The sequence below is a fragment of the Mus musculus genome, chromosome 6 (genome assembly GCF_000001635.26).
Source record: "Mus musculus strain C57BL/6J chromosome 6, GRCm38.p6 C57BL/6J".
In the NCBI taxonomy this organism is placed as follows: domain Eukaryota; kingdom Metazoa; phylum Chordata; class Mammalia; order Rodentia; family Muridae; genus Mus; species Mus musculus.
This window is the reverse complement of record NC_000072.6, coordinates 61,355,914-61,376,229: the sequence shown is the minus strand read 5'-3', so window position 1 is coordinate 61,376,229 and position 20,316 is coordinate 61,355,914. Positions and strand designations below refer to the sequence as shown.

The window sequence follows — 20,316 nt, the reverse complement described above, 5'->3', positions numbered from 1 at the left end:
ATGTTTTATGGAAAATATGTTATGCTATATTATATGCCTAACTATAACAACACACATGTTTGCTAGATAATGACTGATTCTCCTTTGAAAGGTTCCTTTAAAAAAGGAATACTTTTTATAGTGTTCTCCAATGTCGAACTGTTAGGACAATTACACATTAAAGACACTTTAGAAATTATTATCATAATAAATAATAAAAATTTACATTTTCAAAGAGATAGCTGTCAAACCAACTGCAGAGAGAGTGTTCTCAAAATATTTAATCCCAAGTTGATATACAGTGGCAAACTAAACTAGGGTACAAGAAAATATAAACATCATTATGGTCTGATTTTTAAATTAACAACTTATTAAGTGGATATACAGATTTAGCATGAAACAAACATCTCAAGACGTGACTGAGAATTAATACAGAGGATAAACATCACACAAGTTAGACATAGGAACAACTAAGTACCATGAGGTCACCTTTTCCTAGCTCATCCAGGAGAATCAAGATTTTAAAGCTTACCTTAACACGATTGAGCTTTAATACAAAAGTAACAATGTAATAATTTTCACTAAAAAAACCCTACAATATTTCTCTAATCAAATACCCAAGTATGAATATAATTAGGTAATATAAAGTACATTAAATGAAGTATTTTATAAATTTAGAGTTATAATACTTAATTATGAATTCAAACTATTACAAATGATGTGTGCTCTCTTGGTTTATGGGATATGAATTTTACTCTCACATAATTGTAAATGTGTATTTGAGGGTAAGTCTTTGGCTGCTATTCACTATCAGCATTCAAATCGACCTTACAGTATCAGCATTAATCTATGTCGTTAGTGTTGTTATAACTAAAATTCAGAATACCAAATCTAGTCCATAATACTTTCATTTATTTGAAAGTAAATAATGTAAAACAGGATGGCAGCCATTATATTATTCCCCTTCAAACATAAAATATTGATGTTTTAAATTGTTAAGTACTTAATTAGAGCATATCTTTATTAAAAATAATTTGGTAAGATAGCAATTTTTACTATATTAATTCTACCAATCCATGAGCATGGGAGATCTTTCCATTTTCTGAGATCTTCAATTTCTTTCTTCAGAGACTTGAAATTCTTGTTATACAGATCTTTCACTTGTTTGGTTAGAGTTATGCCAAAATACCTTATATTGTTTGTCACTGTTGTGAAGGGTGTTGTTTCCTTAATATCTTTCTCCACCAATTTATCCTTAGTGTAGAGAAAGGCTACTTATTTGTTTGAGTTTATTTTATATTCAGCCATTTTGCTTAAGTTATTTATCAGCTGTAGGTGTTCTCCAGTAGAATTTTTGTCTATCTATACTATCATATCATCTTCAAATAGTGATATTTGACTTCGTCTTTTCTAATTAGTATCCCTTTGACCACCTTTTGTTGTTTAATTGCTCTAGCTACAATTTCAAGTACTACATTGAATAGGAAAAGAGTGGGCAGCCTTGTCTAGTACCTGATTTTAGTTGGATTGCTTCAAGTTTCTCTCCATTTAATTTGATATTGGCCATTGGCTTGCTGAATATTGCTTTTCTTACCAAAAGCAATCTGTGGATTCAATGTAATCCCCAATCAAAATTCCAACTCAATTCTTTTTTGTTGTTGTTTTGGTTTTGGTTTTGGGTTTTTGGTTTGTTTGTTTGTTTTGTTTTGTTGTTTGTTTGTTTTTTCGAGACAGGGTTTCTCTGTGTAGCCCTGGCTGTCCTAGAACTCACTTTGTAGACCAGGCTGTCCTCAAACTCAGAAATCCACCTGCCTCTGCCTCCTGAGTGCTGGGATTAAAGGCGTGTGCCACCACGCCCGGGTCCAACTCAATTCTTATCATTGACAGAAAGAGCAACTCTCAACTCCATCTGGAATAACAAAAAAACCTGGGATACCAAAAATAATTCTCAACCATAAAAGAACTGCTGGGAGAATCACCATCCGTGATCTCAAGCTATACTAAAGAGCAATAGTAATGACAAACTGCATGGCATTGGTACAGAGACAGACAGGTGCATCAATGGAATAGAATTGAAGACCTAGAAATAAACCTCCACACCTCTATTCAGTGTCTAGATTATTGTGAAAAGCTGCACTTAAAGCGAATTAATTGTCTTTATGATCATGTAGCTGTGGGCATTTATTTAATCCTTACCTGGGGGTTGAAGATTCTGTTCCTCTAAAAATTCTAAATCAAGCATTAAGTCATCTTCATCCAGTTCACAGGATCCCAGATGATTTAAAACGTCCTGAAAGGAAAGTAAAAGTGATCCATGAGAGAAAGCACAGAGGAGTTAAGAAAAGAGGCAGGTGCAGGAGCCATGAAGCAAGACACTGATTAAGGAAATCAGAGACGGACCCTTGTGACTTCTAATTCTACCAGTCCAAGATTTTTCTAAACTGTTAAACTTCCTATTGCTTGCTTCCCTTAGTTATTCCCTCATTTACAAGTAATAACATACAGTTTTCAATTGAACAGATACACATATGAACCAAAGATAAAGAAAAATAAGAAACAAGTCTCTATCATCAGAATAAAAATGCCTGTTTTCACATAAAACAAAATAAAACAAAACAAAATAAAGCCCACCTATTTTAACTGCCATAAAATAATCAATGCTTACATATTTTAAAAGTATGTAAAATTCCATAAACATAGATGCCCATAACCCTTAGTTTTATTTTTTCTAATATTTCTAGTTCTTGGTCACACTATCAGTGCACTAAATAGGCACTGTCTCATGAAGAAGAACTCAAATCAATTTTTAATAGTGATTGATTAGTCCCATAACATTTGTGTCACTACATCAGCATATCTTGCTGGCAGGTTGCTGTTACCATTTGAAGTGTTTTTAGTTGGATTAAATTTGGTGACTTCAAGTTATATTACTGAGTGATAAAATGAAAACTGTATGGTATCAGTTCAAAAACAGACACTGATCCTAGAAGTTAAATTGAAGACCCAGACATAATTTCTTATGCTTATAGATAACCAATTTTTACATAGAAGCCAAAAATACACACTCGAGAAAGGACAGCATCTCCAACACATGGTGCTGGTCAAGCTGGATACCTGAATGCTGAACAACACAAACAGATCCATATTCATGCCCAGCAATGGCTACTACCATCCAAATAAAATGATAGCCTACATAGTGGGAAGAATAATTACCAATTATACATCTGAGAAGGTGCTCACCCACGAGCCCCCCACTCACCCACCCTCATCTTCTTCAGCTCCCCATCCCCCTCTCCTAGGGCATCGAGTCTCTATAGGATTAAGCACATCCTCTCCCACTGAGGCCAGACAAGGCAGTCCTCTGCTACATATGTGCTGGGGGCCATGGACCAGAATATGTATGCACTTTGGTCTGTGACTTAGTCTCTGGGAGCTTCTAGGAGTCCCGGTCAGTTGATACTCTTCATCTTCCTATGGTGTTGCAATCCCCTTAAGCTCCTTCAATCCTTCCCCTAACTCTTCCATAGGAGTCCCTGACCTCAGTCCAATGGTTGGCTCTAAGTATCTTCATCTGTCTCAGTCAGCTGCTGGTAAAGCCTCTCAGAGAACAGCTGTGGGGAATTGCAGGCTGGTCTCCAGTCGAGCTGAGGTCTGAACCCTGATGGTCATAGTTCACCTATACAATATGGTAGGCGTTCCCTCATGCTTCTGGAACTCTGGCCCCTGCCTAAGTTACCACCTCCCACAGCCCCCACAAGAGAAGCATGGTCAGTAGTCAAGTAAGCAGTGGTCCAAGCTTCTGACCTTCAGACTAAACTCCCCAGTTACCTAGCAACAGTGAAGACCATAAAAAGGGCTGTTCAGCCCCCACCTCACTCTCTTACTCTTATGCTCTTACCTCTTAACCCTCACTCTCACCCTCTCTCTCCTCTCTCCTTTCTCTTTGTCTTCTCCTCTCCCTTCTCCTCTCTCTCTCTCTTTCTCTCTAGCCTTCTTCTATCTTTCTCACTAGCTCTCAATCTCTCTCTCTCTCTCTCTCTCTCTCTCTCTCTCTCTCTCTCTCTCCCCCTTCTCTCTTTTCCTCTGCATTTCTATAATAAAGCTCTGAGGCTTTGCTCTTGGCTGAGCTCTGCTCCATCAAGATCCGCTGCGGACTCTGGTCAATGTTGGGAACTTCTTCCCTTCTCCCTCTCTCCTATAACCCCTGGGCTACAGGGTGTGGCTGCCCCTTCTCCACCGCCACCCCCCACCCCTAGAGGCAATGACCACTCGGGGCTGAGTGGAAAGTGTCAGACAGCCTTCCAACGCCTGCATCTGCCTGCTCAGAGCACAGGAACTCTGGCTGGACGTTGAGCCCCTTTTCCCTTCCCCCTCTTCCCCAGGGCTTCCCCGACAGACAGCCATGCTAGGCTCCTGTCTGCAAGCACAACGTGGCATCAGTAATAGTGTCTGGGTTTGGTGCCCACCCAGGGGATGAATCCCAAATTGGGCCAGTCACTGGATGGCCTTTCCTTCAATCTCTGCTCAATTTTTGTCCATGCATTTCTTTTAGAGAGGAACAATTCTAGGTCAAAAATTTCCAAGGTAGGTTAGTGGCTGCATCCCTCCAATGGGGGCCCTGTCTATGTACTGGAGATGGTCCTTTCAGGTTTCATTTCTCCGCTGTTGGGCATTTCAGCTAAAGTCATCTCCATTGAGTCCTTAGAACCTCTCACATCCCATTTTTTGGGGGATTTTCTAGAGGTTCTCCCTGCTCCCCACACCCTACAGCTGCATATTTCAATTCATTTTTGTGGCCCTCTGGGCTTCTCTCCTGTCTCCTCCCATACCTGATCCTGCTGAATGGGTGTTTTAAAAGAGAATAATTTTTTTTCGATAGGATACACTTGCTACCACAATTAAGTTCTGGATCTTTCTAGACATTCATGGAAGAAGGGTCTCAAGCTATTCTGTGTAGGAACATGATAGTCACACACATGGGTGACAGAAAAGAAATCCAGAAGTCAATTAATGTTAATGATTGCATCTCCAACAAAAAGTGCACAATGATGTGCTTCAGGCTTCTGATAAAACAAAAGCAAAATCAGAATGAACCATGACAGGTAAGTGATGACTAAGCAGCAACAATCCCTCATCTCCTAGTAGGTGTAAATGCAAAATAACAAGGAAATAATGAGAAACCATGAATATTTAATAACGTTGATACAGAGCTCTATACATCTTAATAACAGGAACATTATTGTGTATTGCTTGGAACTGCAACATAAAAAGAATCATTTTATATGAGGACACTGCAGTATTGCACAAAATTAAAAGGCAGGGTTGAACATCTTTAAAAAGTCATGAGGGCATCGGATAAGTAGAGTGCAATCATAAAACAAAAGTCTTAAGTAATGGTCACAATTTTACGTTTGTAATTTTTCTGAATATACAACAAATAAAAATGACTAAATAAAATGACTAAATAAAAACTCATCAAACTCTAACACCTGCAGATTTATGAATGCTTTCTTTCAGTTATTAATAGAGAATAGTTATTAAGTACTGAAAAATGCTAATACAGACATAAATATTTCTCACATACCAGGAAAATTAAAACTTTGACATCTAGAAAGTGCAACAGCAAGGGAAAAAAAAAATGAGAGGAAATACCAATGACTGGAAAATCCATGAAACCAGGTTCAGGGCAAACATCTTGATCTGCGTTAGATGTTTAATCAATACAGTATTGTTTAAAACTGTCACAGGATGTTGGTATCCTGCACAGAAACTTTTCAGTTTCATAAAGTCCCGTTTATCAATTGTTGGCCATCATGCCTATGCTATCAGAGGCCTCGCCAGAAAATCCTTTCCTGTGTGAGTAAATTCAAGCATATTCTGTGCTTTCTCCTCAAACAAATGTGTGTTATCAGCTCTTATGTTGAAGTGGCGTTATGTTAAATCTCTTTGGCGTTGAGTTTTGTATAGAATGAAAGATTAGGATGGAGTTTACTTCTCTCACATGTGTCTATGAAGTTTGACAAGTGCCATCTGTTGAAGATGTTGACTTTTCTCGGTTGTATACAGTCAGATTCTTTGTCAAATCTTGTGTGGCTGTAGGAATGTGAATTTGTGTGTATACCCTCAAGTCTATTCTGCTGATTAATGTGTGTGTTTTATGCCAGTACTATACTACTTTTATTACTTTACTCTATAATACAAGTTGAAATTTGGGATTATAATACCCCAAGCAGTGATTTTTATCATTCAGAATTAGTTTAGCCAACTTGGGTTTTTTGTCTTACCAAATAAATTCGAAGGTTATTTTTAGTTTGCGTGAAGAATTATGTTATAATTTTGATGGGGCTCATTTAATTTGTGCATTGCTTCTGCTTTAGTAGTCACGTTCACAATATTATCCCTACCAATTCATAGGCATGTTAAGCCATTTCATCTTCTGGTATCTTCTATAATTTCCTTCTTTTCACTCTACAACACTCTCATCTCAGTTATATTTATTCTAAGATATTTGGGGGCTGGAATATATGAGATTGTTCCCCAATTTCTTTCTCAGTGTGTAGGTCCTTGCTATTTAGGAAGGCTACTGAGTTTTTTGTATCAATTTTCTATCCTGCTACTTTATTAGAAGTGTTCATCAGCTGAGGGGGAATCTAATAGTGTCTTTGTAGTCTTTTACATATCATCTGCAAACAAGGATATTTGTCTTCTTCCTTTTCTATGTGTATCATTTTATCCCCTTCTGCTTGTCTTATTGGTCTGTGAAAATGTCAAGTCTCATATTGAATAAGATTCCTTTTCCTTATTTTAGTGACAATGCTTCAAGTTTTTCTTCTATTTAACACGATGTTGGCTATGGACTTCTAAAATATTGGCTTTATTATGTTGGATTATATCTACTGTATCTCTTGATTCTCCAGTTTTATGAGGATATGATGTTTAATTTTGTCTTGGGTTTTTTTCCTCATTTAATGAGATGTTTGGGTGGTTTCTGTCTTTGAATCTAGTCATAAAACAAATTACATATATTGATATACTTTAACCATCATCTGCATTGCTGAGATGATTCTGAGTTATAGTAAGGGGATGATTTCTTTGAAAATTTCTTGAATTTGGGTTGCAAATATTTTAAAGAGAGAGTTCATCTGAGATTCTAGCCTATAATTCTCTCTCTCTCTCTCTCTCTCTCTCTCTCTCTCTCTGTGTGTGTGTGTGTGTGTGTGTGTGTGTGTGTGTGTGTTTTAATATAAGCAGATGAAGCTCAGTGTGGAAAATGGTAGGAGATGTGGGAGGTATTTGAGAAGAAAGACTAGTAGGAAAATATGATCAAGACGCATTATATATTATAGGGTATAAGCTACAGGGTATAGGTTATATGTTATGTATTTGTTATATATTATGTTATATGTAAAATTCTCAATTTATAAAAAGTAAAAATGATGTTAATAGGAAGAAAATCCTTTGTTTCAATATAGACTGAAAATGAAGAATTTTCATTGGGTAAAAGAAACCAGGTTCAAAACCATAGAGTCTCACTCATACACAGAACCAAATGCCTAACAGTCACCAAGACAGAGAAAAAATGTGTGGTTACCAGAGACTAAAGAGGTGTTTGGGATAAACTAATAATGTTGGCCATGTTCTAAATATCACTTAGAAGAAAGGAGTTTTAGAAGCCAGGGCTTGATTATTTACTTAATCAAAAAAGGTACTTCAAAACTTCTGAGTGTAAAATATCTTCACTACAGGAACACATGAGATTGCAGATGATAAGCAGCTTGGCCAAATATTCTCCAGAGCCCATATATATTACAGTATCACAGTACACACATAAATCTATGTAGCTTCTCTACATAGTTTAGTTAAATGTAGCATGTAATACAATCTCATTAAAAATACAAATCACTTAAAGTAAATTGATACGCAATTTTTGGTTATTTACAAATTGGAAAAACCCGCTTATACAAGACAAAGTACTATTTAAACAGCATTAAATGTTGATTTAATGCATATTCCAATTCTCTACTATCCAAGATTTATGAGGAAAACTGAGAAACCATGGTTATTTCCCCGAAGAGCAAATTACAAAATAATTCAAAAGACTAGTAAACTGGATACTAGTAAATCCAAACACAAGTATGTCTAAGAATATTCTAAGCAAACATTTCAAAATCTTGTAATAGTAATTACTCTTATAATTTCACAAATCTTTTGATATCAGAAACTGTTACAATTTCTAATGAAGTAAATCAAATACTCGCTTTCTAAACTCTAGGGATGTAACAGTCTAGCAGAAATGACTGCTTTCCCCAGACACCTTGCAGATAACTGCATTCTAGCAAAGAAATGACTATATCTATTAAAACAAGTAAAATAGGCATTAGCATTTGTTTGTGACGAGCGTAAATTTGATCTCCAGAGCCTATGACCTATTGGCTAAAACAGTGACATTGAATTTAGGAAGCTACAAACTTGAAGCACGTGTTTGGATTCATCCACTCCACAGAAACTTCTAACATGCTGTGTTAGTCTTGTTAACTCTACATTGTGACAAAGAAAAAAATTATGATACTGCTAAAAACTAGAGAAACAAATACATACCACTACACAATAGTATTTCTTTGAAAAGGAAAGAGTTGCCTCATGAGACTATCAAATCATAATGTTATCTACTATCAAGTCAGACTTAAAATATCTAAAAAGCAATATTTGTCATGCTAGTCTAGACCTTAACAGATGTAAAATATAATTCACCTACAGTGATTTAACTGCATTGATTCTCTCAGTGCTTGGAAGCTTTTCCTCTTCAAATCTGAAAACTGTGTATACATTATGTAATGTGAATGAAAACAATACATTACCCACTAAAATAATGTGCTGTCATATAAACGTGTACAAAGAATGTAGTTGATTTGTGTGTATTTTTGTAGGTAGGTGTAGCGTAGTGAGGAAAATAAAATTAAGAGTCCATGAATTATACATTTTTCCTTATTTTCTGATTAAAAGTAGAGCGTCCCAAGATTTAAGTGCTAAAGTACAGGAACTAGAGATGGCTCTATGGTTAAGAGCACTTGGTTCTCTGTTCTCTTACACAGGAACTTGATGTGGCTCCCCCCCCCTCTCTCTCTCTCTCTCACACACACACACACACACACTTCAGTTCACAATGTACTGAAACACAAAACTTTCCGAGGATCCAATTCCCCCTTCCAGCTTTTGTAGGGACAGCACACACATGGTGCATGACATACATGCAGGCAAAACACCCATACACATAAAATGGAAAAAAAAGGAGTAAAATGCATAAACACTGGCCAGTAAAAGCATTAATTTTAGATAGTAAACCCTTATCTAAATTTCTCAACCTTTAAAATTAAACTCTGATCATGCTAATTTTATTTTATATGTAACAATGCATAAAAAGTAAGTAGACTTTTGAGCATTGGAAAAAATTGTTTCTTCTAAACATAGCACCTACTTAGATATTAGGAGAAGCAAATATTCTCAGTATAATGTGGACATAAATAACAGCTACACTGTGACCTTGTCAAACTTTTGCCAATAATCATTCTAGCTAATCATTAGTCACTTAGGGCTCCTTACTAGATATTCTCATAAAGTATTCATTTGGATTATTCTACATATACATACACACATCCACAAACACACACACAAACACACACATGCACACACATACACACACGTGCCAAAGATATGTGAAAACAAAATGCTATAGTGCTAAATCCCTTTATTAAAACTCTACAATATAATCTCAATATATATTTCCTAAGAAATTTTAAGGACATATATTAATTCATTACAGAAAATATTATTCATAATTTTTTGCCTTTCTAATGAATGGATTCCCTTGCCGTAAAAACCTATAAATTAAATATAAAATCACATCTACACTGATCTATTGTAAGACTTTTCCCATCACTAAAACAGATGTGGGAATTGCTTTATCATAATAACAGAAAAGTTAAAAATTTTGATTTTAAAAAAATCTTCCTTGGAATTTCGTATGTGCTGGATCCATAGAAACAGAAGAGCACTCACTGGACACCATTAAATAAGTCAGTTCACAATTTGATGTTGCTTTTGAAAAAGTCCAGAAAAGCACATGACTTTCTTTTTCAGTTCTAAATCTGAGAAGACTGTTCTTGTGTTTTCAGAATCTTTACAGTATGACCATTGTGTAAAAAGAGTCTCATTAACATAATATAATTAGTTTACAATAAATATGAAAATAATACTTCATTTAATTATTATAGCTGAAGTATTCCATGAAAAACTGTTTAAATAAAAATCATTAATTTACTTTTTAGAGTTAAATAATTTTAAAACTATAAGATATTTTAACAAAATACTATCTAGGAGAAGTATTCATATAATAAAGATTATGAAGTATTCTTAATTGCTGCACATATTCCATTTAAGTTGCCTTTGAACTTCTGAGGTATGCATTGATTTTTCTTCTAAAGCTTTACCTTCACTTAATTTTCAATATTTCTCATGCTAAAACTGTTCAAATTTTCCATCTTTTAAAAATTCCATTAGCTGAATTAGGGTCTGCCAAAGAGAACATCACATGCGTCTTTGCCAAAACCATGACATTGCCAAAGCACAACATTAACTATAGACCAAAGCAGGCATTATGGATACAGACAGGAGCCGCCATAGGTGATGGATATATGTAAGTGCAAACAGCTCTCTGTAGTAAGGTCTAAGAGTGGGTCTGGGCTAATCTTCACATACAGAATACTGGACAGTGAGCAATTCAGATTAGTGCATAGCTTACTGACTTAAACTTACACTTTAACATGTTATTTCTATAATAAGAATAAAATATTTCATGCCGGGCATGGTGGCGCACGCCTTTAATCCCAGCACTCGGTAGGCAGAGGCAGGCAGATTTCTGAGTTCGAGGCCAGTCTGGTCTACAAAGTGAGTTCCAGGACAGCCAGGGTGATACAGAGAAACCCTGTCTCAAAAAACAAAAACAAAAACAAAACAAAAAACAAACAAAAAAAGAATAAAATATTTCTAAAATGACACTTATTCTGTCAATCCAGGTGTCAAGTATTAGGTTTTATAAATGTAGTGTGCAGTACTGACCCAGCCACTAAGTCAGCTCTGTAAAATAAAAATAAAAATAAAAATAAACCTTTAACTTCCTAATGCTTTACAGTCTACCCAAGTCTACCACATAAAAAGCTTTTAAACGGCTAGGAGTTTCCTGTTATTATAGGCTAGCCAGAGTTAGATGACCTGCAGAGCCTAGTCACCAAGAGGGTCGTATTTTTGACAGCTTTCACAATACCAACAACAACTTTGTTGAGCTCTCAGAACCATTCTCAGGCACTGTCAGACTCACTGTCAGATTCACAGAAGAAAGGAAATCAAGAAGAATTCTGTCTGTGGCTTATTATAGATAAATGGTACAGGTAGAGACACTGTCAAAAGAAGAAATGCCCAGGGCAAAATTAGGGTAGATTTCAATGAGGCTTTCATTGTTATCAGGATGCATTGCCATATGGCATTGCACTGACTAAAATATAAGACAGTGCCACCAAGGAAAAAAATGCACATTCATGCTTCCTCAATAGTCAATTTTGCTGAGGCTAGATTGCATGGTGTGACTGGCTCTGCCTATGCAGAGGATTTCAACCTCAGAATTGGTTTTTATTGTATCATCCAGGGGCTCTGATGTATCACTCCCACTCTAAACCAGTCAAGAATCTCCTTCTCAACCTAAGATTCATCTTTTCCCAATCCAAGACAGTATGATGCTAAAATAACCAAAATACATATAACTTCTGACAGAAAGCATTTCTGGTTATCCTCTATGTGTTGTTCCAAATCTGCCATACTGAATACTAATTCTATAATAAAAGTATGTGTGTCCCCTACTAAGCAGCACTTACTGAAGGCTGACCTCGTGCGACGATCCAAGCAACAAACAAGAGAAAATGCTTACATAATAAAGAGACAAACAAGTAAGATGGTGTCAGCAACTGTAACTATTATCGTTATGAAAAATCAATAATACTTCTAGGAAGCAGTGAGTTCATACAGTGTTTCTCTGAGATGGGTGGTCTCTGTAAAGCTGTCACTTGGGCTTGGTAAAGAATATATATATATAAAAAAGAGTTATGACACTATTGGGAGGAACACCATCTAAACATAGAAATAGCAGGTGCAGATTATTTAAAGTAAATGTACCTGATGTATAAGTAAATACGCAGAGGGGAGCCAGATGGTTTAAGCTCAGTGAGGACAAATGGTGCAGGAGATAGGCATGTGGCCAACCTCATGGGATGCCTGTTAGTCGGGAACTAAGTTTAGGATCACTGTAGCGTGACATATACCCAGTGTTGGAAAGTCACCCTGTTTACTTTGGCAAGAGTGTGTACCCGGAAGATCTACTGCCACAAAGGTGGTCAGTGTGGTTTTCTCTCACACATAGTTACTCATATCCAAAGGCCTTATTTGCAGATGGCACGTTTACCAAGTTAGTTTCTTTCCTCCTTGTCTTTGTAGAAGAGAGCTATACGGGCTTGGTCAATATTCATGTGTCATCAGTGTCGGTATCTAGGCCAGGCAAATGCCTTGTTAACAACTAACTGCACTGCAGTTGGTTTCTCCTCACTTCATTTTCTGGTTGCACTGTATTCTCTTTCAGACCATGTAGAGGGAGCACCATACATCACAACTTGAATGGACTGATTGGTCATTATAGCAGCTATGCTCCCTGCGCACTACTCACCTATAACCAGAATTCTGAGAACAGTTGTCAGTCATGATGTGTGGGTGTGGGGCAATGACAACCTTCATTGCAAAGCTAGATCTAGGTTAATGAAAATCTGAAATTAGTTAAAATGTTATCAGTAAAGATGATCAAAGTATATTTCCAAAGGGATGCTACTGAACAGTGGAATAGCTATGGAGTTAAATAATTTAATGGATTGTATGTATAAAAGTAATCCCAATTGAAGCTAAATGTGACTGTCCATGAATAATAAATAGGCAAATACTGCAAGTGATTATTAATCCCTATGATGACAATAGTGTGAATATGTAATTTTTAATGTAGAAAACATTACTAATAACATTGATTATGTATTTTAAATACTGCATATTAAAAGATATCAAAATTGGTGTTGGACTTTTTATTTACTTTATTTTGATTTCGATGAAGGAAAAAGAATCCATTACATGGTTTGCACAGTTCAGCTACATCAAACGTTTGTCCTCTAAAATATCCTTCCTCCTTGAGAAATATTTGCTTAGGCATGAAAACTGGATATTAGAACATTGATGCTTTTGTTATAACTCGAGTGTGTCCCCCATTCCTTATACCATGTCTCAGGGCTCCTTTTTTTCATAGAAGCTAAATGGCCACAGCTTTATTTCAAAGCTTTCCATCACCAATCTCAGTCATCAAGCAAGGAGTCACTCAGTGCCGTCTTTCCATTCTCTTCTCCATATATTCAAATATCTAACACTATTAATCTTCTGGAAAGCATTTCCATCCCTGCTCTCAAAGACATGTAGAAAGTTGTTCAAGGTGTGCCTTATGCTATCACTTCATATGGAAGATGGACTTTTCCATGACTGCAGCTCTTCTTTACAGTGATCCGATGTAGAAGAAAATTAATCTGTGTTATAGCTCACTTGGGTTACATTAAAATGACAGGTGGAGAAAATGGGGAAAAGGTGAGTTCTGAGCCATTGTACAAGCAAAGCCTTCCCTGGAGAGCTTCTGGGTTCACACCAGACTTTATATCAACATGTCACTAATTCATGTTCAACGTGGCTTAGTCAGGTTGCCCGTGGTTCTTAGGGATGAAGAAATCTTAATTCTTTTTATCCTTTATGGCATTGCTAACCTTTCTTTTTACTTAAATTATATCTGATTGTTTTCTAGAATAAAATTTTAAAAGGCTTATATTCCTATCTTTTGGAAAGCCCCTATTACTTTATTTATAAATGTTCAGTATACTTCGTATGTAATTTCCTTAAGGGGAATTTAAAACATATTTCAGGTATTAAGTTTAAATGTTTTTATATTTTGAATGATGCCTGTGAATGAGCATATGGCAGAAACTAAAAACATACACCTTTTTCAGTGCAGTGAATCAAACCCAAAGTCTTCAGTTGGGTAAGCAAACATTTTAACACTGATCTCTCTCAGAAAAATCTTAGAAATTTAAAAAATACAATACACTATGTTTATTTTTTAAAAAATTAAAGTCCAATTGTCACTTTTACTAAATTATTTCTTAAGTAATTTACTTATACAGGTCTCAGCTGCTAAGTCAAATTTGTTATATTTAGCAGCTGTGAGGTATCACAGTTACACATTACATTATCCCAAGCTGTCGGTGTTCAATGAGATTCGGTCAAATTGTAATTTTCAAAGTCCACCATACTCCATGTGGTACCTACAAGTTCTAATCTACCCATCATCTGTCCTGTAAGTGCAGGATGGCAAAGGGATGCATAATTTTTTGTGAGAGTCTCATCTTGAGTGACCTAGCTTTGGATCATTTCCCATTCGGAGTAAATTGTTCTTTCTACACAGTAGAAACTATACTTATGTAGATCACATTTGGTGCAAAAAAATATATTCTGGAAGAAAATTGAAACTTGGTTTTAAGATTAGTTTCTTATTCTCATTACCAAGTCAAGTACAAATTTTAGTTCTACTATAGCTAAAATTCTGCAGCCCACCCTTGTGTAGAATACAAAGCAGAGGGCAGCTAAGTACCAGCAAACTCAGAGTTGTCTTAAACTATGACATTGTTGCACTTAAATGATAGCATAAGGGTCTGAAAGTGTTGCTTAACAAACAGAACAAGCTAAGTAAACCTTTTTACCACTATTTTCTTTGACATTTTCTATACATATACAGTTTCTCTGTTGTCTATTTCCACATATATTTCATTAATTTTGGGTTAATATATATTGTAGTGTGTTATTTTATACTGTCTTATCCTGTGGTTCTCACTGGCTTGTGAACTCTCTCATTCACATATACATTTCTACAAGTCCTATCATTACAATCTTATTAATATGTAACCTCTTCAAAAGAAAGCATGTATTATCTGGTTATTTGGTTTAGTTCCAGCTTTCAGATATTTTTTCTTAAACAAATGAGCAGTTTTTGAAGTGACACTAATTTCCCCTTGGATACCAATGTTATTTTTTGTTTACTTATTGCTCATATAAATAAATCATTGTTTTCATTAGAATAATTTGGATTCTAATGAGCAGATTAAACACAATTCATCTATCACTTCTATATAGTTACACATGTTGTACTGTGTACATTATTGACTGATTATTTGGCGCATGTCCATATTTTATATAGTTAGTGAATTACTTTATGGTACTAAATTCCTGGTAAAAATAACCCTCACAGAATACCCTTCCTGAAACTTAGTTTGAACAACATATTAATATTATTAAATAAATGCAAATAATTTATATATGAAGTATGCACCACTATCTAATATTCTTGCACTATTTCTAGGCTGTTAGCACACCATGGTCTTCTATGTGCTATAAGGAGATTTTTATTAGATCATCTAGTTCATTTAATGACCTTTAATTATTACTGTACCACTTCTGTGTTTGCTAGGCCCCGGCATAGTCTCACAAGAGGGGCATAGTGTCCACAATTCAGTCTTCATTTTTCTTGAGTTTCATGTGTTTAGGAAATTGTGTCTTATATCTTGGGTACCCTAGGTTTTGGGCTGTATCCACTTATCAGTGAGTACATATTGTGTGAGTTCCTTTGTGAATGTGTTACCTCACTCAGGATGATGCCCTCCAGGTCCATCCATTTGGCTAGGAATTTCATAAATTCATTCTTTCTAATAGCTGAGTAGTACTCCATTGTGTAGATGTACCACATTTTCTGTATCCATTCCTCTGTTGAGGGGTATCTAGGTTCTTTCCAGCTTCTGGCTATTATAATTAAGGCTGCTATGAACATAGTGGAGCATGTGTCCTTCTTACCAGTTGGGGCATCTTCTGGATATATGCCCATCACTGGAAAGAGAGGCCCATTGGACACGCAAACTTTATATGCCCCAGTACAGGGGAACGCCAGGGCCAAAAAGGGGAAGTGGGTGGGTAGGGGAGTGGGGGTGGGTGGGTATGGGGGACTTTTGGTATAGCATTGGACATGTAAATGAGCTAAATACCTAATAAAAATGGAAAAAAATTATTACTGTACCACTTTCCTATAATGACCATAGGTGCTATGAGAAGGATGGTACAATATCCATCCTCATGAGAAACAGTGAAAGATGATAATTCAAGTAATATTCAAGTCTTCTGTGGAGTGGTTGTTTATTTACTTATTTATTTTTTATGTATTTATGTATTTATTTTCGAGACTGGGTTTCTCTGTATAGCCCTGGCTGTCCTGTAACTCACTCTAGACCAGGCTGTCCTTGAACTCAGAAACCTGCCTGCCTCTGTCTCACAACACTGCTTCCTTCATCTCAATTACCTTTTTCATTATTACTCAGGTTTTAAATCAACTATGATTAATGCAGTCATAGGAGGTAGAGAAAGGGAGGATCCTGGTTGGGAAGAGTCAGGAGAGAAGTCCAGAGGGCCAGAAGAATTAATAGAAATATGTAACAGTGGAGGGCACAAAACAGAGTGAACCACAAGAAAGTCCCAGAACCAGGGATGCTAGAGGCTCCCATGACCCAGTGGGGATAACATTAGCCGAAATACTCAAAAGCAGTAGATAGAACCTAAAAGATCACCTCCAGTAGATTGACATGGCCTCCAGTTGAGGGATGTAGCCACCCACCTATCTGAAAATTTTTAACCTAGAATTTTTCCTGTCTAAAGAAAATACGGGGGGGGGGGGGGGGGGAAGGAGCAGAAACTAAAGGAAAGGCCATCCAGAGACTGCATCACCTTGGGATCCATCCCATCCACAGACACCAAACTCTGACACTATTGCTGATGCCAAGAAGTGCTTGCTCCCTCTACATATGTGCAGAGGATTGACTTATCTGGCATAAATGGGAGGAGAGGTGCTTGGTTTTTGGAGGCTTGTTGCTCCAGTGAAAGAGGATGCTAGAGGGGTGATGTAGGAATGGGTGAGTGGGTCTGGGAGTATCTTCTTAGATAAAAAGGGGAGGAGGATGTGATGGGAGGTTTGCAGAGGGGAGACTGGGATGGGGGACAACATTTGGCCTGTAAATAAATAAAATAATAAATAAAAAATTACTAAAAAGGCAAAAAAGATAAGATTTCTAAACCTTTATGGAATAAATTATCTAACTGGAACACAGTAATGTGTAGTTATATATGCTGGCTAGTTTTAGGTCAATGTTTTTTTTTTTTCTTTTCTTTTATTGGATATTTTATTTACATTTCAAATGTTATCCCTTCCCTCATCAACTTAAAACAAGCTAAATCATTTTGGAAGAAGAAACTGCAAGTGAGAAATGCCCCTACCAGATTACCCTCTTTTCAAGTCTGGGATTCATTTTCTTGATTAATACTTGAGGTGCGAGGGACTGGCTCACATGGGAGGTGTCACCCTTGGGCTTGCAATCCTGAATGCTATAGGAAAGCAGGCTAAGAAAGCCATGAAGAGAAATCCAGTAAGCAGCACTCTTCCATGGCCTCTGCTTCAATTCAGACCGCCTTCATAAGTATGACTTCTCTCAAGTAATGGACTGTGACATGGATCAGTGAGCTGAAATAAGCCCTGTTCCTTTTGTGCCTAGTATTTTATTGCAGCAACAGAAATTCTAAGCTATCATATAAGCATCAGATTGTTAATTGTGTATGCAACAGTAAAGCATCCATTGCCTCAGGAAAACTTGGCGCTTTCTCATAACAAAAAGTAGGTCCCATTTTTTGAGAAGCTAGATAGAATTGGGAGAGTACAAATCTGTCCTAGAATTTAGAATAATTATTCACTAGTTGATCATGGATAAGACAATATTCAGGGCTCTGGAGGAGAAAAGTCTTTTCAAATGACATTTATGGTGTATAATTATAACTTTTCCTCTTACTTATTAACAATGTTCAGCAATGTTTTAAGTTTCAACTGAGATGTGCCCTGGCATTATCCTAACCCTGGTTGGCATTTACAGTGGTATTAACTTAACCAGGCTTGCTCATTCACAATGATCCACATTGAATGACATGGCTAATAAAACCCCTAACAGATTCATATTATTCTTAATTATGGAACTAAAGATAAAAACACCTGCATTTGGTTGTAGGTTTCCTGGAGCTTTTACATCGACTTCCTACATGACTTTCTTTTTCTTCAGCTAATTACTAGTTTCCAGGAATATGGTTACTGTTGATTTTGAGTAATTGTAAACTTCAAATCATATTGTCAATAATGATGCTAATTTGGTATTTAAATTCAAAATAAATGTGCAAAATATGTGATATGTTAAGGCATATGGATATATTTATAAATGAATCTTGATTATTTGCATAATTACAGATTTTAAGAAATAAAAACCCAGAGAGTTAGTTCTTGAAGGGCATGTTATCTATATACTTCATAGCTGATTTCAGGATACACTATGCACATTAATTGTGTGAAGACTAATGGATAACTAGAGCAAGAATATTTTAAGTAGATTGATTGTATTCATTTGTTCTTGGCATACACCTCCAAACTGTACAGGAGAACCACAAAACATATAAAACAAGTCACTTTCACATTATATGATACTAGAAAATTAGATTTAAATTAGACAGGTACTTATAGGTAGGTAAGGTTTGTTTCTTGCAAAAACTTCTAGCTGCTAATTTAGCAAGCTTTGTAGTCAAGTTGAAAAAGTAGTCTCCTGAGCAATGTTAGAAAAACTGAGTCACTAAACAGCATTTAGATGACATTGGTTTTCATCTGAACCAATGATAATGCCAACAAACAAATCTGAATAATTCATGGTGAAAATTAAACATCCCATCTCCTGCAGTTTTACACATTTCAAAGAGAAGAGAAAATATATAATAAAAGTAAAAAATTAAAACAGTAGGCACTTTAAATATGCAGAATACTTTGCCACCATGGTTAAAATGCCAAGTGCAGAAGGTAAAGTTTTTGAATCTCTTTTATAAAACAACACAAACCTTTTAAAATAGGATTCCCCTGAATAATGCACATAATGGATTAGAAGAGTCTATAAACCTTGTGGGTTCTTATAATTAAATCTTGCACAAACTATATCGAAAACAAACTAAATGATGAATAGCATGCAGTTTTACTCCTAAAATTAAGAAATGTATATGACCCAAAACATATTTGAATGTATGCATTATCATGTCCAGTTTTATGGAATGCTGAGGAGAGAACAATTTTAACATGGCAAACACAGGCCAAGTGCTCTACCAAGTGAGCTAAATCCCCAGGCCTTGTCATTTAACTACAATTCAAGATCAGTAAAATCTTAAGTGTTTGTTTGTTCAATCTGAAAATGTAAGCAACTATCTATATTTAATTATCTAGCAATAGCTGGAAAGAATCAACATATTCTGAAGGACCTTGGAAATTCTATGAAACAATATACCTTTGTTTTTAATATACCTTTGCTGTCTATGATTGACAATGACTTCTCTTTGTAAGTAATGGCATTTCCCCAAAAAGACGGAGGACAGACAAGCATGGTGCCTAGCAGTGTCAGAGGTGCTGTGCTATCAGTTGACTCCAAGTGTGAAAAATAATCTGAAGGCAGTTGTGAGGGCAGTTGTCTGTGTTAGTTTGTAAAGTAACCGTGTAACCAAAATGCTTCCTTAGAAACATTTATCATTTTTAGAAACTAAAACCCCAAGAAAACAAATATTTCATGCATTTATTGGGGACTTAAGTAAAATGCATAAGAACACATAAAACAAATATTTTGTCACCCTTTTTCTTTTTCTGCCAGTTATGGTTTTGTTCTTGGTAAATGATGAATTGTGTCATGGATTTGCATGTGGCAAATACACATTTCATTTCAGAGATACATCTAACTTGATAGTGTAAGTGAAGGTGTAATGAGCTGTTGGATACTGTTGCTAAGGATTTGTTCTGAATGAAATTCATAAGAACATGTAACACAAAACAAAAAAAATAATAATGTAAAGTTCTTTCAGTTTGCATCTAATGAAATTAAGTAGAAAAATTTTCATTATAATATCATTCTCAAATTTAACACTGTAGTAACTGAAAGTTTAAAAGTATATCAGAAAAATAAATCAACAAATGTCAATAGGAACAAATGTTGAGAGTCAGAAAACAAGGATTACAAAATCTAAATTTTGATCTTTTAAATCAAAATAAGCAAGATAGAA

The 20,316-nt window shown here is 35.8% G+C and overlaps 1 protein-coding gene across 6 annotated transcripts in view; it reads right to left on the bottom strand.

Moving 5' to 3' along the window:
• The window catches only part of Ccser1 (coiled-coil serine rich 1), a 1,202,904-nt gene that overhangs the window by 1,006,634 nt on the left and 175,954 nt on the right, over nt 1–20,316 (bottom strand). For all 6 annotated transcript variants that reach the window (XR_868854.3, XM_011241297.3, XM_006505955.2 and 3 more), the window contains exon 4: nt 2,176–2,269. Coding sequence is in view for 5 of the 6 variants with exons in the window: in XM_011241297.3 (XP_011239599.1) it covers nt 2,176–2,269 (94 nt within the window). In the remaining variant the exon portion in view is untranslated. The remainder of the gene's footprint in view (nt 1–2,175; nt 2,270–20,316) is intronic.